General features: G+C 37.4%; 5 protein-coding genes across 6 annotated transcripts; 4 read left to right on the forward strand and 1 right to left on the reverse strand.

Moving 5' to 3' along the window:
• The first annotated feature begins 35 nt into the window (after positions 1-35).
• LOC117629810 (tubulin beta chain-like) lies at positions 36-2440 on the forward strand. Its single transcript, XM_034362425.1, has 3 exons — positions 36-479; positions 599-868; positions 1542-2440. The coding sequence occupies exons 1-3, from the start codon at positions 86-88 to the stop codon at positions 2216-2218; spliced, it is 1341 nt and encodes a 446-aa protein (XP_034218316.1). The 5' UTR covers positions 36-85; the 3' UTR covers positions 2219-2440.
• A 2828-nt stretch (positions 2441-5268) lies between these two features.
• Positions 5269-7303, forward strand: LOC117629812. The gene is made up of 3 exons (XM_034362426.1): positions 5269-5679; positions 5918-5960; positions 6842-7303. The coding sequence occupies exons 1-3, from the start codon at positions 5398-5400 to the stop codon at positions 6988-6990; spliced, it is 474 nt and encodes a 157-aa protein (XP_034218317.1). The 5' UTR covers positions 5269-5397; the 3' UTR covers positions 6991-7303.
• A 1445-nt stretch (positions 7304-8748) lies between these two features.
• LOC117629813 lies at positions 8749-11637 on the forward strand. Its single transcript, XM_034362428.1, has 2 exons — positions 8749-9475; positions 11196-11637. Exons 1-2 carry the CDS (start codon positions 9060-9062, stop codon positions 11413-11415), a joined length of 636 nt encoding a protein of 211 aa, XP_034218319.1. The 5' UTR covers positions 8749-9059; the 3' UTR covers positions 11416-11637.
• Positions 11638-12857: 1220 nt separating this feature from the next.
• LOC117629814 (mitochondrial import inner membrane translocase subunit TIM10) lies at positions 12858-15128 on the forward strand. Of its 2 annotated transcripts, none has more exons than XM_034362430.1 (6): positions 12858-12961; positions 13120-13204; positions 13608-13660; positions 14077-14115; positions 14246-14315; positions 14703-15128. In XM_034362430.1, the coding sequence occupies exons 2-6, from the start codon at positions 13157-13159 to the stop codon at positions 14751-14753; spliced, it is 261 nt and encodes an 86-aa protein (XP_034218321.1). In that variant the 5' UTR covers positions 12858-12961; positions 13120-13156; the 3' UTR covers positions 14754-15128. The 2 variants fall into 2 exon arrangements, with proteins under 2 accessions (XP_034218321.1, XP_034218320.1); XM_034362429.1 differs by having other exon boundaries at positions 12861-13062; positions 13151-13204.
• A 1112-nt stretch (positions 15129-16240) lies between these two features.
• Positions 16241-19342, reverse strand: LOC117629816 (serine/threonine-protein kinase BSK5-like). The gene is made up of 10 exons (XM_034362433.1): positions 19235-19342; positions 18916-19127; positions 18689-18824; positions 18340-18473; positions 18145-18247; positions 17910-17995; positions 17500-17688; positions 17131-17292; positions 16835-16948; positions 16241-16563 (listed from the first exon to the last, which is right to left on the reverse strand). The coding sequence occupies exons 1-10, from the start codon at positions 19296-19298 to the stop codon at positions 16393-16395; spliced, it is 1371 nt and encodes a 456-aa protein (XP_034218324.1). The 5' UTR covers positions 19299-19342; the 3' UTR covers positions 16241-16392.
• Between the last annotated feature and the right edge of the window lie 3692 nt (positions 19343-23034).

Consider the following 23034-nt stretch of genomic DNA (forward strand, 5'->3'; position numbering starts at 1 on the left):
TTTTCACCTTTGCGCCTCTCTCTCTCTCTCTCTACCCTCTCGATCTCGATCTTTCTCTCTCTGCAGCAAAACCCTAGAACCGAAAATGCGTGAGATTCTTCATATCCAGGGAGGCCAATGCGGTAACCAGATCGGAGCCAAGTTCTGGGAGGTGGTCTGCGCCGAGCACGGCATAGACTCCACCGGGCGCTACCATGGCGACTCTGAGCTTCAGCTTGAGCGAGTCAACGTATACTACAACGAAGCCAGTGGTGGACGATATGTTCCTCGAGCTGTGCTCATGGATCTGGAGCCTGGCACCATGGACAGCATCAGATCTGGGCCATATGGCCAGATCTTCCGACCTGATAACTTCGTTTTCGGTCAATCGGGTGCTGGAAACAACTGGGCCAAAGGCCATTACACTGAGGGTGCAGAGTTGATCGATTCGGTTCTAGATGTGGTTCGCAAAGAGGCGGAGAATTGTGACTGTTTGCAAGGTATGTATGAACACTGAAATGACCAAACCCTAACTGTAATTAGTGAGATTTTTGAGATTGGGGGTTTTCAATTTTGGTTTGGTAAAACCCTAATTGTGATTTGTGATTTCGTGTTGCAGGGTTTCAGGTGTGCCATTCGTTGGGTGGTGGTACTGGATCTGGAATGGGAACGCTTCTGATTTCTAAGATTAGGGAGGAGTACCCAGATCGGATGATGATGACCTTCTCTGTGTTCCCATCTCCCAAGGTCTCTGATACTGTTGTGGAGCCTTACAATGCTACTCTGTCAGTTCATCAGCTTGTGGAGAACGCAGACGAGTGTATGGTGCTTGACAATGAAGCCCTCTATGATATCTGCTTCCGTACACTTAAACTCACCACTCCCAGCTGTAAGTTCCTTCATATCGTCGCTGTTGTTTGGATGGATCGTTCTTATGCTATTTTATGATTATGTATCTTGATTTACTCTGGATCAACATGTCAAGTTCTGTCAAGATCATCCATGTAACTTAGGTCTTTGTTAGAGGAATAAATTATGCATGATGGCATTGCCATAGATGATTTATTGCAGCATGAATTCAAGGTTCAAGCATGCTTCGGTAATTTTAAGGAAAGATGACAAACGTGTTTTCATTCTGAGTTATGTCAAATATATGATATGGTCATATTGATTGCTCTTACTTCTGAGAGTAATTAGCTGCTGTTCATTTTCTGCAAAATGAGTTTCGGCGACATTGAATGTCTTTATTGTTGGGTTCTGAAAGCATGAGTTGTATGTGCTGATGATGATGATGCATATTTTGTAGGTTAAAATACATTCCTGTTGATGGTAGTTACTTCTAAAAGTAATTAGTTGTCGTTTAGTCTCTGATGAAAAATGAGTTTTGGCAAGCAATGGATGATCTAATCTTGCTTTCTTTGTCAGAGTTTTGAAAGCATGAATTGTCTTTTGTGTGTGCCTGTGATAGTAAATACTCTATGAACTTGCGTTATATTGCCCCTTTTGTTTCCTAAAAGGAGCATAAAAGCTGATATCATCTTCTCTGCTTTGCTGTTTTACAGTTGGTGATTTGAATCATTTGATATCTGCAACTATGTCTGGAGTTACATGCTGCCTAAGGTTCCCTGGACAGCTCAACTCTGACTTGCGCAAACTTGCCGTAAACTTGATCCCCTTCCCGCGTCTTCACTTTTTCATGGTGGGCTTTGCTCCTCTTACTTCAAGAGGTTCTCAGCAGTACAGAGCCTTGACTGTTCCAGAGCTCACCCAGCAAATGTGGGATTCCAAGAACATGATGTGTGCTGCTGATCCACGACATGGACGTTATCTAACAGCATCAGCAATGTTCCGTGGTAAGATGAGCACCAAGGAAGTTGATGATCAGATGATGAATGTGCAGAACAAGAACTCTTCCTACTTTGTTGAGTGGATACCCAACAATGTGAAGTCAACAGTTTGTGACATCCCACCAACTGGGCTGAAGATGGCATCAACTTTCATCGGGAACTCGACATCCATCCAGGAGATGTTCAGGAGGGTGAGTGAGCAATTCACTGCCATGTTTAGGAGGAAGGCTTTCTTGCATTGGTACACAGGTGAAGGTATGGACGAGATGGAGTTCACTGAGGCTGAGAGCAACATGAACGATCTGGTTTCTGAGTACCAGCAGTATCAAGATGCAACAGCCGATGAGGAGGAATACGAGGATGAGCAAGGGGAGTATGAGGAGGAAATGTAATTTCTATCAAGCAGTAGTTTCCTTTGAATATCAACTTTCCAGTTAGTGTTTTATGTAGTATGTGAATGAATTTCCGGTTGAGTGTTTGTGGGACAAGTTTCAATATCAACTTCCAGTTGCTGCTTTTGCTGTAACTTTGCTTATTTCACCATTATGGATTTGTCGTAGTGGTATTTGCTTTCTAGCAACTTTGGTCTTTACTCATCTCTGACCTTGGTAGTATTTTTTGGTGTTTTTACAACCTCACTATCGCCTACTCTCTATAGTCGGAAGACCCATCCTTTCTCTTTGGTTAAAGTTTAATGTAGCTTTCATTCCTCTTTATCAAAGCAACGCCAACATTAAAGCTACAAGATCTTAGTTCTTTTCAGTTTCCAAATACACTTCGGGATTTACATGTGAAATTTTGGTATTGTAGTTTTTAGAATTGGATGCAAGAAGGATACAAACGGTTCCTAAAGCTTTAAAAATGAGATATTTATTCAAAAATTCATTTTAGCATGACATTATAATAAAAAAACCTCCTTTAAAATTGCATATGCAAGAGAAATTCTTCCAATGGCAATACCCCCACTCAGACGAGAGAAACTTTGGTCATGCGGAGGAGAGAGAATAGAAAACAAGGACTTTCTTGATTTTTTCTCAAGGCGTGCTATATATGGCTAGAAATATAAGATAAAGACCTACAATTTAGATATTTTTTCCGAATTTTCTTGTAGGAGGAACGACCCCAAACGTGCTTGCAAAGTAATTGACATGTTTTCCTAGTCCAAATAAGAAGAGTCAATTACTTATCCATTTTGGATTTATGTTTTAATTTGGTTTTTCTTTATTTTTGGGCTGCTGTAAAAGTCCAGCTAGGGTAGGAATAGAAGTGTCACTACTACAAAAAGTGAAAGAGACAACCAGAAAACAACGACGGTAGATCAAAAAACCATCGTTGTGTTTGAAAAGACGATGGTGATATAAAATCGCCTTGTATGAGTAACATAAACAACTTAAAAATGGAGATTCCAATGGGTGTTTTTAAAAAACGACGCATCAAATTAAAAAAGCGTCGTCTTATTGAAAAGGTTTTATTCAAAGTTAAACTCTGAGCCAAAAAACAACGGCAGAAGCTATGAAACCACCGACGTAGAAAGTAAAGACGACGGTGTCCAATAACAGCCGCCGTTTTTACTCCTTAATAAACACAACCATATTTTCGTAGTGCACTGAACCGTGACGTGGAGTAATTTTTTTTTCTTTTTTGGTGAATTAAAAGTTTAGGGGGAGGGGAGGCTATCCCATCCCATGCCAGGGCATATCAAGGCTTCTTTAAGGACTGTCAGCAATGAGACTTGAACTTAGTCCTTGATAGCGAAGAGAACGATCCTTACCAACTCAACCAAGAGTTATTTTACATTAACAGTGCGTTTGGATGAGGAAATTTAAAAGTACAAAGGATTTCATAAATGATGAAATTTAAAATGACGGAAATTAATATTCTAGAATTTGTAAAGTTTCTTGTTTGGGTGATTGATTTAAAACACGGAATTTAACCTTTTAAAAACTCAATCTCTCTTAGGATTTTAGAAATGACGACTTTTAGATAGAATTTAAAGTTGGGATTTATGATCTCCAAATTCCATGTTTTTTTCCACGCGGAATTTCTAAATTTCTATGTTTTTTTTTATTTATCAAAACACGGGAATTGGTTCATGTCAATTTAGAAATTCTGAGTTTTGTCAAAATCCCAAATTTATTTCCCTCATCCAAACGCACCGTATTTCTTATTGTAATAGGAATATCGTATACACTAGTTGCACTACATGTGGGAATTTCCTTGAATGTAAAGTGAGTGTTCTTTCAAAAAATAAAGAAATAAATAAAGTATCTCCGTGAGAAGCTATTGACAATTTTTATTGAAATCTATATAACTCAGACTCACCCACACAAGTCATAATCAATGACTAAAATATCGATGAAATATTGAGGATATTATCGTTGTTTTAGGTATAATATTTTGGAACATATCCATACACATATCGTATAAGCATCGATATTGATAATTTCTCGCACACTTCAGCAACATTTGGACAAAATATCGCTATAATATCGATAATATAGAGATGATGAGGACATGTTTTTTTTGAAGAGTTATTTACACTAACACCCCCTGAGGTTTCTTGTGTTTTCACAAAACCCCCTCAGGTCTCAAAAATTACACAAACACCCATGAGGTTTCTGTTTGTTTTCACAAAACCCCTTTTCGTTGATTGTTTGTCCAAAAATTGATGATTTCATTGAAAAAAAAAAATATGCATATGACAAAATTAACATCAACGAAGTATATGCAATCTAATCTCAAAGGCCAACTTTGTCATTTGGAGAATTTTTTTTGTGTGTATAAAATCATCAATCTTTGGATGAAAAATCAATGAAAATGAATTTTGTGAAAACAATTTAAAACCTCAAGGGGTGTTCTTCTAATTTCTAAAACCTCAAGGAGTTTTGTGAAAAAGCCGAAAACATCAGGAGGTGTTAGTGTAAATAACTCAAATTTGAACTTTATAGAAACTTTATGTGGTACTAAGTCATTTATATATCTTACCATGCAATGTATAAAATGTAAAATATTGTAGTAAATCATTATAAATAAATGATTATAGTGTCTTTAATCTTCTTTTATTAATTACTACATATTTTCTACACTCGTAATGTTTGTCAACTCATTATACAATCAACTTAAATCAATTAAACCCATCATGTAATGTATTTTCTTCAAATATTTTGTGATAAAGTAATAGATAATTGACTAAATAAACATCATCCAAAGTTTCAAGAAAAATTTCCAAGTTTTTCTTACAATTTCCATGGTTTTTATTTAACTTTTATAAATATCGATAATATCCCGATATTTCCATAGAAATTTCCATATTTTGGGAATACCAATATATCCAAAACCGTTGATATTTTAGACCTTAGTCATAATCACCAATGCAATTATTTATTTATTTTTACATATTTGAGAAAAACAAGATAGAAAATTGGGGTCATAACCCATTTAAGAAAAGTGACGGGGTCATTCCAGAATATGACAAACCTCTCAATTGATTTTTCGCCTCCTCGCAAAACTAAGAGCAACCCAACTGAAGCCGTAGCATTACAGAGAAAATAAGTGAGAAGCGAACTTGAAAATGGCGAGCAATCTCGCAAACAGAGCAGTAACGGATCGAACCATAAAACTATGGAGGCTCACATCGAGCTTCCTCAGAAACTTCAGCACTGCTTCCGAAAACCCTACTGCTGCTGCTGCTGCATCTCCTTCTTCTTCGGCTTCGAAGAAACCCAAGCGCAAGAAGAAGAAGAACCTGTTTGAGGTGGCTCAGTTTTTGCCCAACTGGGGATTAGGGTATCAAATGGCTAAGACTCACTGGGTCGGCGTCTCTTACCAGATCACCAAAATCAATCTTTACAAGGTCTCTCTTTTAATTATTGCTGGCTTTCAAATTTTTCTTTATTGGTTTTTGCTCGTTTGGTTACTAAGAAAATGTGGGACTAATTAAAAATTTGGGCTTTTGTGCCCCTAAGCTTTCTGCTATTGCATTTGATTGCTCGTAATTAGATGTGAGAATGTTCATTCAATCAATTCGCCTTATTATTGTTATGGGTTTAATGGTTTAGGGTTTGTGCGTTTTTTTAAATAAATTTTGGCAGGACGGTAGACATGGCAAAGCATGGGGCATCGTTCATAAGGAAGGTCAGTGATGGGTTTTATATTTTATGGAAGTGACTTTTTTTGTTTTTTTTCTCAATTGAAGTTTTTATTTGTATCTCTAATACTTGCCTTTATGACTATATAAAGGATTATACATTTTCTTTCTTTGGTTTGAAAGAAAAATGTTACAAGGGTTTTATCACTTACTTTTTAGCTGTATCTGGCTAAAGAAGTGACTCAAGTATATCATAGTTTACCAGTTGAACATTTGTGCTTGCGAAGTATTGAGGTTTACTGAATTGGGCTTACTAATCTGATCAATATTTGTGTTCTGTTTGTGGTTGATATGATCGATTCAATGCTATGTATCATGTTTGCTCAATCTGTATACCTGGTTTTGGCTGCATTCTGTTGTTCAATATCTGATAACTCTTGTATTTTTAACTTCAATTGAAAATAAAGTGTCCTGACTCCTAAATGGTTGGGAAATAATGCATCATTTAGTTCAAAGAACTACCAAGGGAACTAGTTGGCATTGTTACGTAGGAGATTGAACATGCACTTCCCTGGCCACAGCATTTGTATTTGTGACTGAACGTGCATCCTGATTTCAATTATAAATGAGAAATATGTGCTTCGTAAGTGACATTGGCCCCCTCCACATATGCGATTGCATAATCAAATGTAATGCATGAGCACCTACATACATAAATAAGAGGTTCCTTTTTGTTATAGAGACTTGATTCAGTATTTGTCTGTCATTTATGCCTAGGAATGGCTAATTCATTAGAGTTCTGTTTTGACTTGTAGTTGTGATAGTCAGAATTGCTAAAATAATATGTGGTCATTTTTTAGGATTAGGTTTATCTATTTTTAAGTTATTCTCTTTTATATGGAAGTTGATATAGTAGAATTTGTTGCAGGCTTGCCAGCTGCAGATGCTCCAAAGAAAATAAGTGGAGTCCACAAGCGTGGTTGGAGGTACATTCCAAACTCAAAGTCGCCTGAAAGTGTTCCAAGTGTGACTAAACCTACAGAAAGTGCTCCAGCAGCTGAAGTTCAAGCAGCTTGATGCGTTTCCTCCATTTTTTGGGAAGATGTAGTCTGATCTGTCATACTAGGATGTTCTTTTTGAGTTAATTGGTTGTATCCTCCATCGTTATAACTTTTGGTTAGATATGGTAAATTTTTTTTTTCTTTCTTCAGTTTAGTATATTTGACGCTCCACTGTAACATCCTTCCTTGTGCATTGAAGCTAGAATAAGCTTACAGCAATGCGAATTGGAAATGTTTTTTCAGAAAGAAGGATTGAGCACATTCGTGTTTGTTTTTTATTTATCAATATTTTTAACGTTGGCTCTGGTGCCTGGTTCTGTTTCTTCTTATGACATGAATGCTATCGGGATGGTGTCTGATTATCTTTTAGAACTTTTTTTTTTTCCAAGTTGCCATATTGATCTTGAATGATGGATGTAAGAGGAGGGGAATAATATTTGCATCTTTGCTACTATCATGTGGCACTATAATTTGTTATCAATCACAATTGATGAGAAATTCTTACACGCAGGGTGGTGTTATTAACCTTTTCTTTTACTTTGAAAATGCTATCATTTCATGCTCTCCGGAAATCTTCTTTCTCAGGCTTGAAGCAGTAGTAAGGTGTTTGATTCTACCTACTCTTTGCTAGTGCTTATCTGCCAAGCATGTAACAAGATTTTGCTTGTGCGTCCCAAGCAATGGCCAGTATAAAATTGGATAATCAAAGTACTGATCATGTCATGCTATCTTGGAATACTGGAAATGTTAGCATTCACGGGCTTGGATCAATGGACATGATCAGTGTGGTCTGAGGATGTTGCTGATATGGGTTTTATAGGCTTTGCTTGTTTTGACTGGAACCTATAAGCATATTTGGATGGAATATACCCTAAAGATACTTTTTTTTTAAAAGGTACAAGCGATAGTCTAATCTAAATAGGGAGGGGGTGTTTCTCACATAAACTACTAAGGTGCCATAGGAGTTTGAACTTGAGACCTGTAGTATGCAAGTAAAAGCCCTTTTTTCACTGAACTGCCGTGTTGGCATACCCTAAAAGATAAATAACCTTGCAACATAACCTTTTCTGACAAAACAAAAAAGGAAAAAAGAAGAAAGAAAAATGTATCCTTTGGTTAGCAATAATGCTTCTGCTGTGTGTATGGAAAGAAAAAGAAACTAGAAGATGATATGTTGTGATCGCAGTGCATTTTAGCTAGTTCCAACCAAATCTATATATATATATATATATGTATATATAGCTTGTGCCCACTTTTAACATGGGTAGTGATTTTTATTGTTTTATCAAGGGACAAAAACAAGGGGAGAAGTGTAGAAGGAGAAAATGGAAGTGTGCCATGTTAAATTGGGCACATCAATAAGCTCTCTTTGGGATATAAACAGATTTGGTTGGAATCTGTAAAAGCTTAAACAGTGACCACCCTATGGCTATGAATCTATGATGCAAATTTCCATGCCAAGCTATCTAAAGCAAATTTGTAAATTTGGTAAGTGAAAAGTATAGTCAGTATAGAATTACTTATAAGCAAACAATTCATTTGACATAACAAAATATCAGAAAGTTTTCTATTATAAAGTAAAATACAAATAACACTGCCTTATTTTCATAAACAATGAATCAAATTAATATAGAAAAAAAAAAAAAAAAGGGGAAGAAATCCCCTACATCCTTGATCTTTACTTGTGTCGCTTTCTCAATCACTGTGTCTGTGATATGTGTCCCACAACTGGTAGGCATAAAATATATCTGTGTTGAGTGCAGTCTGCCCCACCAGCCTCCTCATAATTCGCCTTGGCTTGGCCCCGGGGCTCTCTCTAGTCTTCTCTTTCGTTTTCTTTTTCTTTCATTTCAACAACATTGCTCGAAACTGACACACAAACAAAGACAGTGATCGAGGGAGACACAGAGAGAGGAGAGAGGAGAGAGAGAGACATTGATATTTGATAAAGAGAGAAAACAAACGCCACCTACTCCACAACCCCACCATGTTTGCTGTTCCTAAACACACCCTTCAACCCCAAAGACCGCAACTTTAATACTTTCCTCCACCATTTCATGACATTTCTGTTTCTGGGTTTCTCAAATGTCAGCTGCTGCTGAGGCTACCCATTACCGCCATTCAGTCAGCGGAGGCAGTGACGTGTCAGCCTCCGATGACTCGGACGACCAGTCTTGGCACTCCATGCTTGAGTCCACCGCAGGAGGAGGAGGAGGAGGAGGGCCTAAGTCTCAGCTTTCTGGGGTGTCTGTTTCAGGCAATGTTCAGAGGGACTCTTGTGACTCAAATTGCTCTCTGGAGTTGGATTTGGAGAGTGGGGTTTTGGAGTTGAAGGTGGTGCATTTGAGTAAAGTTGAAAGAAATTGCAGAATTTGCCACCTGGGTTTGGAGGGTGGTGGCCCAGATGGGATCCCAATTGACTTGGGTTGCTCTTGCAAGGGTGATTTGGGTGCTGCTCATAAGCAATGTGCTGAGACTTGGTTCAAGATCAAGGGCGATACGTGAGTACAAACTTTTTCTCATGTTAAATTAGTAAGCTTTTGAGGAATTCTGAATTCCGTTCCTTATTTTCTTTGGTTTTTGGTGTTTTTTTAGAAATTTTAAACACCCGTTTGCTGGATTCTGGATGTTTCTCTTTTTTGGTTTGAGTGTTTAATGTTCCTCCCAAATGCACCTTATGGAATAAATCGGCTTCTTTGTGTTGAAATTTTACTTTTTAAGACCAAAAACAACGAAGTTGTCCTATCCCCATCCCCCCTCTGTTTTCACCGGTCTCTGCATTGAAGTGCAAGCACATGGATGCAAATGGTTTCTGTAGAGTCAATCTCTCACTTTTAAGGTGGTTTTACTTAAAACTATGATCATTCTGTAAGCATCCTTAGTCTTGTTGAATAATACAACAGATTAGCATCTTGGCAGTACATAGCTTCCTGCTTCTCTGAGGTCAGCTTTTTGAAATGCATACTAGCCAAGTAGCTTCTTTTCATTCATCTAATAGTCACCTTTGTTTTTATTGTTTTGCTTCTTATTGGCAAGCTGAATGAGACGGATCACGTGTAGAATAGAAGGCATATATTAAATATATAGAAGAAGAACAAATCTTGTAGTCGCCACTTGAACAATCACATTGAATCCTAAGCATATGTATCGTTATTGGTTTAGAGTTTTTATATCACGTTTTCTGTAGCATTAGTAGTAGTGGAGAGTGTGGGTCCAATGCAAGCTAAAGGAGTTGTCTATATGTGCAAGAATTGAGTACCAGTGGTCAAGCATTCTTAGCAAAGATGCGCTTGTAAATTACTGCAGCACACAGAATTTCTATTCCTATGTTTAGAAGTGGATATCTTGCCCCATGCGTTTGGTTATGTATGCTGCTAATTAAGATCTAAATGTTTAAAAAAATCATGCCTATGGTTCAGTAAAAGATTTAGCGTTTGTGTAAACAAATTGGGAACTTTTTCCATTACAAGTTGAGTTTCTTTATGACATAAAAGAGATAAATATATGTGGGTTTTCCTGTTTTCCTTTTTATTTTATAACTCCGAAGTTGATAGTTCGGGGAAACCAAACTGAACAGACTGACATAATGTACTGTTGACAAACAAGATGCAATTTTTCTCTAGCGTGTGGAGTTAATGGATGCAAATGAAACATCCAAGTTTTATGAGGAAACATAATTTACATAAGCTGCATCACATGATATCACAAGAAGGTACTATAGGTGGGTTGTTAAGGCATGCTAATTCTATTCTGATTTTAGTCATCCTGGTAAACAAATGGAACGGCATATTGATGACGGGATGTTTTCCATGGACAGAAATAAAAGATTCCTAGCCAGATATTTTTCAATTACTTAAGCATTCTCTTCTATATTCTTGATATATGTGTTCTGTTGGTTATAAAATTGACTGTGGCCTGTGTTTGTGCACAAGCCCCATAATACATTTTTCCTTATCTTTGTTTGTCTGGGTGACATGTTCTTTGCTGTCTGTGTATTTTTTTTCTTCTTAAGATTTGATATTTATTGAACTGAAAAAATGGATAAGAAGAAAGTAATTGAAGCGGCCTTCTATCCAATAATACTTGCTTTCCTACATCTGGTCTTGTGTTCCCTCAAAGTTTCATAGTTAAGATGATTGGATAAATTGCCAATTCAATTCCTGTACTAGGTAGCTTTTGGTCTGTGGTTAACAAACATAGTTTTATTTATTTATTTTGCAGAACCTGCGAGATCTGTGGCTCCACTGCATTCAACATTGCCACTGAGCAGACAAATGAGGCAAATGGCACTACTACCACACTCCCATCAGTACCAGCAGCACCCATGATCCTGGTGGAAACCAGAACCATGTGGCATGGCCGCCGCATTATGAATTTCCTACTTGCCTGCATGATCTTTGCCTTCGTAATCTCATGGCTTTTTCACTTCAAAGTGCTTTAATGAACACAAGCAGGGAAAAGAAAAGGTCTTTTCTATAAATGTGCGGCGGTAAGTTGCAGTTCCAAATCTTATTGTGCTTGTACTGCTACTTGTCTGTGCCCGGTCCTACTTGGCTCTACATTCTTGTTTGAGGCTTAGTTCCAAACTTGTACGCTCTCTGTCATCTGTAATATAAAAGGTGCAACCTGGCTATCTATAAAAAGTTATATTATTTTTGGATAAGTGAGTAAGATCCTGTTTTCCATCTGCAATCTCTCCATTGTGAGCTCAGGGAATATTGTCTGGCAAATATTTTGTGAATGTAAGTCATATCTGTTTAGGTACGGACTCATCTGTACGGAAAAATTCCACGGAGATGCTCATAATGCCCTAGTACCAATAAGTCATGACGCCTACGAATGAAAGGCTTTTATCTCAGATGGCTTCTTCGTTCATTGAAAAGGTTAATTACAGTGTATAGTTTCTTAATGATCCTTGTAATACGCACGTTACCAGCATGAATGCATCGATTCAAAATTTTCGGTTCATTCAAATGCTATGGCTACCTTCAACTGTTTGAGATTGATTATTTAATGTTTGGAGTATTATATGTTTCACCTTGTGTTTATCATTTCTGCACAAGTCCTTGTTCATGCATTTTTGAATTCATCTTTTGTTGGATTATATATAAATTTTCATTAAAAGACGAGGTTAGAGAAGATCAGAATATCACTTTAGTTAGATGGATTAATCTTCAAGGCTGTTTCACAAACTGTTATTCCTAACAAAATGACAAGGAACACTAGAAAGTCTTTCTCTGGAGTGCAATTGAAGCAGACTTTTTGGGTAGGTAACTACTTGACCTTAGACTTTTGGTGTAGGCATCCCAATTTTTGTTTTTCTAACTTTTGATATTTCTTTCACAGCAAACTTTCATGCTCTCCACTCTCTGCATCATCCCCCTCTCTTTTTTGTTACACGGAGGGCCGAAAGAAATTCATAGAAAATTCCAATGCTGGAACCAATTGAAGGAATTAAAAGCAAAATTTGTTTATACTCTAAACTAGAAATATGCAAAACATAACTAATACTTGACTTTACAAGTAATTATATCCCTAAATTAGACATATGCAAAATTTAATTTCTTTTTTCATACAAGTGACATTGAAGAATGTGAGAAGCAAACATGGAATTTGAAGAATGTGAGAAGCAAACATGGAATATGAACGTAAAAATCAAGCATTCAAGTATGATTAGTAAAATTAATCTCTCTCCATAGCAACGTGACATTTGATAATTATCTTGACGATTGTGAAAAGGTAATCTTACTTTAACAAAAAATTAAAAAAGGCTGCTTTCCTTTTTGTAAAGTTATAAAAAATTTCTCCGGTCCTGCCCACCTTAGGGCCTTTGTGAAATTATCCACTACTTCAGTACCAACGATAAAAAGAGTGGGGCAGTAATCCACTGCTTTTCGGGCTTACACAACATAACTGGTTTGCGTTCCCGTCCATCTCATATACACCCCAGATTCGCTCCTAAAACCCTAAATCGTGCATATACCTCGGTAAGATTTTCATTTTTCTTGCTTCGCCTACAAATCGGATTCTTCAAAATCCTCCACTTCTAGAGCTACCAATCAACCAACTTTGAATTCTATCTCACTGAGTAAGACTGCTGAAATCCTCTCCGCTAAATTTTTCCATTTTGGTTTTGGTTTTGAAGGAATCTGTGTTAAGTTATTTGGGGTTTTTAGGGTCCAATGGCTGCTGCTCCTAACAATGCGCCGACGGCTGTGGACAAGGAACAGGTAGGCACCCTTTGCTTCGTTGCCTTTTAATTTCTACCTATTGGACAGTGTCAAGCAATTGAATTATTATATTGAAATTTTATTTGTGCCAAAGATCGGATTTTGGGGCAAGTTTTGGGACTTCATGGATCAGATGCTAAATGGGTATTTAGAACTTGCGTCTTCTGTAAACTTGGGTGTAACCAAATTTGGTCATGTTCTGTAAATGGTCAATCATGGCGGGTTTAGCCTTAGTGAAACCAAGGCATTTCCTGGGAGTTAGGAAGCAACGATGTTGTTCATTTTTATGGATTAACAATCTTTTTCTTATGAACTATTGTCCTAAAAGTGGTAAGAGTGGTGCTTTTGAAATAATCTTGACGTTTTGGAATGACTTGAAGTTCGTTTTTCACAAATTTTGCAGATTTTTGGTATGGCAGAGAAGGAGATGGAGTACAGGGTTGAGTTGTTTAACAAGTAAGTTCTCTGCGTGGTGTTGTTAGATGTCACGGTATACCAATGTGGTTTTTTAAGGAATGTGGGGTTTGTGCAAGGCTTATTATCTGAATTCTTCAAGCTCAGCTCCTGTAGTTAGAGCAATTCTTTGCGCTTGCCTGCTTCACTTCTATTTTCCTACTTCGTGAGCATATATGGTGGTGCACAAAAGAAAAAAAAGAGCTTATGATTGATACTTCCAAAGCTACCTGACTTGTTAGTGTTGTTGTGTAATTCTGTGAGCATTATAGTACCCTTGTGTTATACACTTAGCTAAGCACATCTATTTAGGTTGTGAATGTAAATTTGGTATATGCAATTTTCCATCTCTAATACTTCAGCTGTTGTGGTTATCCAGTTTTCATTAATGATTTTGATTTTGATTTTTTCATATTCAGGCTTACCCACACGTGTTTCAACAAGTGCGTTGAGAAGAAGTATGAGAACTCTTTTCTTTTCTCTTTTTATATTTTATGGACCTGTATGAAAGATGTGTGGCATTTTACTTTTAGGTCATTTTATTGTTAATACTGAAGTTAGTGAATGTGAATTTGTCAAATCATCCAGGTACAAGGAGGCTGAGTTAAATATGGGTGAAAACAGTTGCATTGATCGCTGTGTCTCAAAATACTGGCATGTAAGTTATCAATCTGTTTTCTTATGAATTTGGTGCTGTGGTTTCCTTGTTCTTTCAGTCATTTAATTTCTTACGTCTATTTTAATGTCTTATCTATTGTCAGTGAAGTTCTCTAAATAATTTCTTTGGTCAAATTTTAAAACTACTGGGATAGCAGTTTTCTTTTACAGTAATTTATTGTGTAAATTAAGTAGTGCCCTTCATCAAGTGTTGCTTTTGATTGAATAAAAAGTAATAAATCTTGCATATATTACTTCATAAACAATTTTGCTACTGCTCTGAAACTATAATTGTGCAAATGGTGTTTTTTTTATATATTTTAGAAATGGTGGTTTTATTATATAAATATTTTAATGTGCATATATTTGAATTTTTTGTTGTTTGCAGGTAACTAATCTAGTTGGACAGCTGCTTGGTGCCGGTCGGCCTCCAATGTAAAACTTATGCCTCGTCTGATTTGGGACTTTCAGTGCTTGACTGGGTGGGGTGATGTGGAGATTGTAATTGTTCACATTGTTATGCCTTTTTGTTTTTTACAAATTGTCATAAGCTGGTTCCATTTTGTAGTCCAAGAAATAAATAGGGACAGTTTTTAACATATGCCGCACTAGGTTCAAGTCCATAATAGAATTGGACATCCATAATGAGGATTTTTTTTTAAATTTTCTGTTGAATAAGTGCCATTGGTTTTAATGGTTTGGTTACACCATAAAATGTTAGGGTACTTCTACCTTTTCGGCAGCATTGTGAACCGAAAGGAGTGATAAGGGTTTTTCTGGTTTATTAATATACATGCAGCATTGCTTGAGTTCACTTCCTCCCTTCTCTTAATGAATGATGTACTGGTGCCAAGTTATGTTTGTCCCTGCTATTCGTTCCGATGATTTCATATGCACGATAGAGTCGATCAAATTATACTTGGTATAGCCGTTCCTAAGTGCGTTTTACATTAAGACGGACGAAAGAAAATCTAATCATGGCAGCCTGAACATAGCCCAGGACACAAACAAGTAATTTGACTTCTATCGAACATAAGAAAATCTAACAAAAACGCGCGTTAGATATCTTTCAAACTATTATACATTCATGTTTGTAATGGTTACAGTCGCTGTTATTGGCATTGATCTATGGGTCAAATCTCCTAACTTGGGCCAACATGGTAACAGTTGCTATCAAATGCACCTGTTAACGCCTTGAGGAAGCTCAGTGGGGTGATGACACTGGTGAGCAGAGGAGAGAATTTTAGGAAGAGGATGAGAAGAAAACGATTTGGAGGTGATGTTAATCCTGTGCTTCCTATTTTGGTTCCCAATCTCTTGTTGCTTTCTCTTCTGTTTTGGAACCCATTTCCTTAAATTAAAAGTGGTTCCAGTTGTTAACATCTTATCCTACTGTTCTTGTATCTGAGTCTTGGAGAAATCTCTGTTTTAAAAAAAATATATAGCTATTTAAATATTCGAATACATTTAAAAGGTACAACTGGCTATACATTTTTTTTTTTTTTTTTTGGGGTCAAGTACTGGCTATACTTTTTAAACAACATAGCCCTAAATCTCTTTTTCTCTCCCGCCTTATTCTCTTCTTCCTTTGAAAAAATAAGAAATGGAAAAAAATAGCATCCTTTGCCCATTCCTGGTTTGGAGTGGTCTTATAACATAGAAGTCCTAAGTACCCTATTCCTGGCAATTTAAGCACCCTTTTTTAAATATTCATTTTTCTTTATCATGCTTTCCCAATGCATTAATTCTCTGTATCTTCATATGAGGTTGTAGTTTGAAAGATATCTGATGCACGTTTTTGTTAGATTTTCTTATGTTCCTAATGGCCCCAAATCTGTTGCTGTGTTTCCTTCAATCGAAGACTAGTTACGAAATGAACTATCCCATCGAACCACTCATCTACTACATTTTCAATATGTTTGTTGATGTTGATGTCAAGCAGCAGCAGTGGTTTATTAGTTGAGCTGAAACTCAAACCTAAAGGTGTTTATTTTGTTACAACATTCTTAATATTTTGTTACACTTTCATATTTTATGTTTTCTTGACTTCCAAGGATGAGCCATCTTTTAGGGTTTGCTCAGCTTTTCAGGGCAGCTGCTTGGAGATATAAGGCAGTTGGCCATTCAGGGTGTTGTACAAGAGCCTGCATAGCATCTCCAAGAGCTTCTTGTGCCATATCACTCATCAAGTAACACAAGCACCGTCTAGCAAACAACGTTACTGATTCAATGCTCCCACGATCAATGAACTGCAACGAGAAGGAAGAAAGGAAATCCGGCTCGGAGTAAGATGATAAGCATATGAAATCCCGTGAAGGTTATGGAAACTCGTAACAGAATACTTCAATTCATGTAACCCTGACACTAATCATATAGTCTAATATGATTCTATAACTAGATGAAGGAGCAAATTACATCGTGTAAGTGGTGATTTTGATGACACAACGATGACGAACAAATTTCGTAGTTCTAAATTAGTGAGTACTTTTGACCCCAAAAAAATAGTGAGTACTGACTTACTTCTGTATAAAATTCAATGGCACTAGCAAATTCTTTTGCTCGAAATGCAGCATCCCCCTGTTTCTTAAAGTTCAATCTTTCCTTCATTTGGTCTGTCCACATTTGGAAAGAAAGCTGCAAGGTAACTCCAAAGTAAGGGCAGTGCATTAAACAAATTCAACACAAAAAGTTCTCATAAACTTGAAAGAAAAAAATTTGCTAGGAAACAGAAAAAACAAGTTTTTTTTTTTTTTTTCTCCCTTGGTAGATGTCACAAAATATACAATACGGAAAAATCAGAAATGAGGATCACTAACTTCAGTTTGAGCCTCCTCATCTTCCTTGTATCCAATCATCAGCAATATTTCATGTATTCTAGCAAGATCTAATTTCGAGCAAGCTTCACCTAGAGGTGACAACACTGTCTGCTTTGAAGGAATATTTCCATGTGGAAAACCCATCAAAACGTATGATGGAACCTGCTACGAACCACTAGGTGAGATGAATAATACCTTCATGGCTTTCTGTTGCAGAAGTAATGCAAATCAAATTTCGAAACCATAAATCAATTTTTGGTTACGATGGAAGAGAATTGAACCATTGACGTAGCGTAATTGTAACCAATTTCCAGCTTAGCCCAAAACAAATCAAATTTCAAAGCATATAACAAATAAAGTTGGGCATACCTCAGTTTGTTCTTGAAGAGGAAAAAGTGCAGAAACAATGTACTTGAAATCTGGCCTGTTATGAGGTTCATACTGCAAACATTGTGAAGCTAACCGCACCATCTCATTACCGTCATCATTTGAGAAATGACCTTCCAAGCATGAGTCCATCAGCATCAAAAAATTCTTGTTGCGTATGAGGTCAAGCGCCTTGTAGAAAGAAAATTAAACCTTACTTAGCTAGAAGCTTAACCAGAAGCCATAATTGGCAACCAATTACTTAATCAGGAAATGATGAGAATGAGACACAATCAGATAGCCTTAACTTAGAGCACATTTATAAACACAAGTTACATATATAGACCATAAGATGTCAAGCAAAATATCAGGGCAACAATGCATTTCAATCGAACATGCAAAGGGAAAGTTACATGGCTTGGAGGGATATGTCTGCCACTGAGCAGATTGAGCAACAGGGTCCCAAAGCTGTAAACCAAACTTTCTGGTATCACTCTTCCTGCACGCCAAACAGAAATATGTACAATTAGCTCAACTAAATACTATCGATCGTGTAGATCAACATGTCGAAAGCTCATGCATGACAAGTATAAGATTGAATTAGAAAACTATTTTTCCATTTGCTGAAGCAGTGATGATATGAGTTACCTCTCCTCAAGAACTCTGCAGGGGTGAAAGCCAAGTTGGTAAAGCTCTTGTCATCTTTACTATTCTTCATAAGGCCAAAGCAAGAGAGTCTGGGATTTCCATCCTGTCAATCAAGTGCTGGCTCAATGTAAGGTCCAAGAAAAGGTTAACAAATTTTGTTGAAATGGAAAGGGTATAAAGAGTCCAATTAATTACCTGATCAAACAGGACTCTATGAGCATTGAGATCATGGTACAATGCCTGCCCTTTGCTGCTGCAATACTCTAAAGCTTGTGCCACATACAAAGCCACTGTCAATCTCATTGCCCATTTCATCGGTTGAGTCTCCCCTACACCAATTTGTACCAATTTCAACCTATAATTACTTCAATATCAATTCCAACAGAAAAACAAAATAATATAATCTTCTGTTGATCTTTTCCTCAAACTTAACAAACCAGGGGGTCGTCAAATCCCATTTTCATCAAACACATATCATCACATCACTCACACAGAAATAAGACAAAGCAAAATAAGTTTAGTTGAAGATTTGGGGGGAACTTACACTGGAAAAGGTGCTTGGAGAGAGTTTCATTTGGCATGAACTCAGCCACAAGCAATCTCTCATCATCCTCAATGCAACACCCGATCAAATTCGCCAAACGCTCGTTGCTTAGCCTCCCCACAGCTCTAGCTTCCTCCTATAAGAGAGATAACCAAACCCACCACATATAGATTTGTTTATTAAAAAGAAAAAGAAGAAGCAATTTAGCTAACTGTCAATGTACGCACAAGAAATGGGCGGGAATCCGGCCAAGCGGAGAGGGTGAAGTGCTTAACGGCGATCAAACGGCCATCTTCCAGCTTCCCTTTGTAGACCACATTGGGAGCTTCCTCCGCATGCTCAGAGACAACATTATGGGACGAGAATCCTGATGTGGCAGCTCTTAGCTGGTCCAAGCTGAGCACAGAAAGTGAGTTCTTTTCGTTTTGGTTCCCAGCCTCTACATTTCAGAAAAGAAAAAAGTACGCAAAACTTTCTAGGGAAAGTAAGGGAAAACAACATTCAAACGAACAAAAACAACAATACAAAAAAAATTGAAAATCTGACCTATATCCGAGAATTCATTGATGTTATTGGACGGGCGGAAGCAAAGACAGAATCTGGTTCCCATTAATAGTATCTGATAAACCAAGTCACAGAGAGTCACAGAGAGAGAGAGAGAGCTTGAAACCTAGCTAAATTGCGTGCATGAATGTTTGTTTCTAAAAAGTTGACTTGTGTTTCTAGAGCTTAGTTTTGTACCACTTTCCTGGGTAATACTAGGAGACTTCGAGAGGGGAAATTCATGGTCACCATTACTCCGAAAAGATATGAGAAGTCATACATCAAATTATATGCATGAAGTAATGAAATTGGTGTGGGGACAATTAGACGCGGAAGGATCATATTTATGGCCTTCTTCACCATCCAGCGGGGTCAAGACTCTCAAAGTCAACCAGGGAAGTTTCCATTGTATTACCATCAAATTTTCAGTTTTATATTTCCTTCTTATTCCCCATGAGCCATCTTCTTCCAAGGGAATGTCAAATGATAAAGAAAGCATGTTGGTGCACCATAAACCACCTATTATTTATTTCAAAGCCCCTGTTTTAATTTATAATCCAATAAATTTATGATCCAAAGGACATTTTACATGATACAAACTCAAAAATCTAAATCAAACAAAACACAGCAGAGCAAACAAACAATAATTTTTTACTTGTATAGATCAAAATAATTAAAAAGATACACCAAGACCAACATAAAGATTGTTACAATTAATCCTCCTGTTGCCGCAGAGCAGAACAGAAAATGTCAAAGTAGGAAGATGGAAAAAGCTAGATACAATTGTAAATGAAAGAAGAGGGAAAAACACCTATACAGTTTCAGCTTTTATTTTTTTTGACTTCCAACGACGCTCCATCATTTAGAGTTTCCTGCGCATCATTGTCCATCCCTAGGCTCTTCAGGGCAGCTGCTTGAAGATAGAAGGAAGTTGGCCATTCAGGGTTTATTACTGGGCTTGCATAGCATCTCCAAGAGCTTCTTGTGCCATCATCAAGTAACATAAGCATAGCAAACACAGTTGGCGATATCATCGTCCCGCCAGCAATGAACTGCAATGAAGAGCAACAAGATCCACCGAGGAGTAAGATGAAAAGTGTATGCAATTCTACTCTCTATCTGTCATATGCATAGTAGTAGGCTTTGTAAAGCTAATATTTCCTAAGGAACTATAATTTCTATTCATGTGAGGTTATCTGATTATACAAAGTCATAGATTTCTATGTTCAAGAAGACAGAAAGTTCAAATTCTTGTAACCCCGCTACTAATAACTTTGTCTAACTTAAGTCCAGATGAATATGTATCTGGATTTTGATGAAAGAACTTGTGACATGCAAACTTTGTATTTCTAAATTTGTGACTTACTCTGCGTAAGAATCTATCGCGGTTGCAAAATCCTTAGCTCGAAATGCAGCATCCCCATGCTTCTTAGAATTCAATGTCTCTTGTATCAACATGTAAACTTCGTTTGGCATCAATCCATATAAGGCCTGTTTTAAGTTTAACTTGCCCACAACGTCTGTTTGTCCAGCAATAATGTAACCATGAGGCATACTCATATACATTTCTTCACATAAATCACCATTAAAAAAACATTCTTCACATCATACTACTACAGGGGCCAATCTAAATTTGCAGCCAGAGACATTAGACGCGTATATTATTGATTTTTGTGACAGGTGCAATAGTCTCCTCATAATAAATACCATACTTCAGAGTATATCCCTTTTTTTTACCTGTCAATTGTACCATTTGGCTTGTGTTTCACAGTGTGTACCTATCGGCACCCTATTGGTTTTTTTCCTTCTGGCAGACACTAAATCCCATGTCTAATTTTTTTTTCAAGCGTTTTCATTTCTTCAGTCATTGCATCAGCCCACTTAGAATCTAACAAAGCCTCCTGCACCTTTGTGGGAATATTTATTGCTGACATCTGACTCACAAAGGCTTGACTAGCAGGCGATAACCTGTGAGCTGATATATAGTTCACAATAGCGTATTTCACCGTCTTAAACGTATCAGGTGAATAGCCAAGAAATACACTTCAAAACATAAGGATCCAACTTAGTACGATGGGGCTTAGGAAGATGAACAAACACAGTGCAGCCAAACACGCGTGGTGCTAGAGTCAAAGTAGAAGGAAGGGTAACATAGCCAGAAAGCCTCTCCTAATGTGTTTTAAACTACAACACACTAGTAGGAACCCGATTAAGGAGATAAATGCTAGATGTGATAACATCTTCCTAATAGAGGGGCCTCATATGAGTACCAATGAGGCTAGCACATGTGATTTCCAGAATGTGTCGATTCTTCCGTTTTGCAACACCATTTTGTTGAGGGATGTGCGGACACGTTGTCTCATGCACAATACCATAATCCTGAAAATAAGCCTATAACAACTGATTGACATATTCCCCTTCATTATCAAAACGTATAACTTTCAAAGTAGCAGAAAATTGAGTCTGAATCATTTTATGAAACACACAGAAACTATCATAAACATCACTTTTGTGTTTCATTAAATACAACCAAGTCATCCGAATGTAATCATCCACAAAAATGACAGACCATCAATAGCTCGAATGAGTAGATACAGGCGCAGGGCCCCAAACATCAATATGCACCAACATAAATGGAACATAAGTGTTATTGGCACTCAGAGGATAAGCAACACGATGACTTTTAGCTAAAATACAAGTATCACACGTTAAATCAGAAGTCTGACAACCAGAAAATAGAAACGGAAATAAATGTTTCAAATATCCGAAAGAAGAATGCCCTAGGCGGTGATGCCATAACCAAATCTGATTCTCCTTAATTGTGAGCAGAACCCTTGACAGATAAAACCTTCCAGGTGCAAACATCATCCACATAGTAGAGTCCCTGAACAAGACAAAAAAAGGGATATATTAATACAAGAAAATTTAACTGCTTAGTCATTTGAGGGACATAAAGTAGATTAATGGACAGTGTATGAACTAATAAAGTATGCTCCAAAGATAAAAGAGTCAACTCAACAGTGCCAGAGCTAGTAACAGGGTAGGCAACACCATTGGCATTAGCCACACTCGAACAGTGGGGAGTAGTATGACTCCGTAAAAGAGATGGATCATATGTCATGTGATCTGTGGCACCCGAATCAATAATCCATCCGGGGTCAGGCTAAGAATCAATAGCAAGTAAGGTTTATTACGTGGGTTCTGGTTAAGAGCAGGATCAACCACTGAAGTAATACAAGGAGAATAAGAAGTAGCAGACTGAGGAGAGATGAGAGTTGAGGATGGCATGGGTAGTGTGGGAGCAAATTTCCCCACGAGAATATTCGCCCAAGATTCCTTCGTCTTCTCCGCCTCTCTTTCTCCCTGCAAAACAGATCGGAGTAAAAGGACCACACCCGGGGGGTGTTGGCCAAAGGCCCTCCGATGCCTAAGTTAGGTAGGGAAATTCAAGGAAAACCGGGTGGCCGGAGCCGTGTGTGGTGGCCGGAGCCTTGTGTGAGAGAGAGAAAGAGAGGGGGTGGCTAGGGTTTTTGAGAAATAATTTCTGCAGAGTTTTAGTAGGAATTTAGGCGTACCTCAACCATTGTGTGTGGCTATGCTTTTATAGTGGTCTCGGAGGCTAGGGTTTCAGAGGAATAATTCCGTAGATGGAAAGGAATTATTCCTCCCCGATTTGGAATTGATTTGATTAATTAGGGATTTGATTTATTAGGGTAAATCAAATCCCTAATTGTGGTAGGTATCAAATCAATTCCTAATTTAGTTAGGTAACTCCTCATTTAATTGGGAATTGGGGTAGGAAT

The sequence above is a fragment of the Prunus dulcis genome, chromosome 6 (genome assembly GCF_902201215.1).
Source record: "Prunus dulcis chromosome 6, ALMONDv2, whole genome shotgun sequence".
Taxonomy (NCBI): Eukaryota; Viridiplantae; Streptophyta; class Magnoliopsida; order Rosales; family Rosaceae; genus Prunus; species Prunus dulcis.

Excerpts from the sequence above, each read along its gene's own strand:
- LOC117629812 (XM_034362426.1), top strand. The coding sequence starts at position 5,398 with ATGGCGAGCAATCTCGCAAACAGAGCAGTAACGGATCGAACCATAAAA. Across the intron at positions 5,680-5,917 it reads CCAAAATCAATCTTTACAAG|GACGGTAGACATGGCAAAGC; the intron begins GTCTCTCTTTTA and ends AAATTTTGGCAG. Across the intron at positions 5,961-6,841 it reads GGGCATCGTTCATAAGGAAG|GCTTGCCAGCTGCAGATGCT; the intron begins GTCAGTGATGGG and ends AATTTGTTGCAG.
- LOC117629816 (XM_034362433.1), bottom strand. The coding sequence starts at position 19,298 with ATGGGAACCAGATTCTGTCTTTGCTTCCGCCCGTCCAATAACATCAAT. Across the intron at positions 17,293-17,499 it reads CTCTTCAAGAACAAACTGAG|GTTCCATCATACGTTTTGAT; the intron begins GTATGCCCAACT and ends GGTTCGTAGCAG. Across the intron at positions 16,949-17,130 it reads ATGAGGAGGCTCAAACTGAA|CTTTCTTTCCAAATGTGGAC; the intron begins GTTAGTGATCCT and ends GTTACCTTGCAG.
- LOC117629810 (XM_034362425.1), top strand. The coding sequence starts at position 86 with ATGCGTGAGATTCTTCATATCCAGGGAGGCCAATGCGGTAACCAGATC. Across the intron at positions 480-598 it reads GAATTGTGACTGTTTGCAAG|GGTTTCAGGTGTGCCATTCG; the intron begins GTATGTATGAAC and ends TTCGTGTTGCAG. Across the intron at positions 869-1,541 it reads TAAACTCACCACTCCCAGCT|TTGGTGATTTGAATCATTTG; the intron begins GTAAGTTCCTTC and ends GCTGTTTTACAG.
- LOC117629814 (XM_034362430.1), top strand. The coding sequence starts at position 13,157 with ATGGCTGCTGCTCCTAACAATGCGCCGACGGCTGTGGACAAGGAACAG. Across the intron at positions 14,116-14,245 it reads AACAAGTGCGTTGAGAAGAA|GTACAAGGAGGCTGAGTTAA; the intron begins GTATGAGAACTC and ends CAAATCATCCAG. Across the intron at positions 14,316-14,702 it reads GTGTCTCAAAATACTGGCAT|GTAACTAATCTAGTTGGACA; the intron begins GTAAGTTATCAA and ends TGTTGTTTGCAG.
- LOC117629813 (XM_034362428.1), top strand. The coding sequence starts at position 9,060 with ATGTCAGCTGCTGCTGAGGCTACCCATTACCGCCATTCAGTCAGCGGA. Across the intron at positions 9,476-11,195 it reads TTCAAGATCAAGGGCGATAC|AACCTGCGAGATCTGTGGCT; the intron begins GTGAGTACAAAC and ends TTTATTTTGCAG.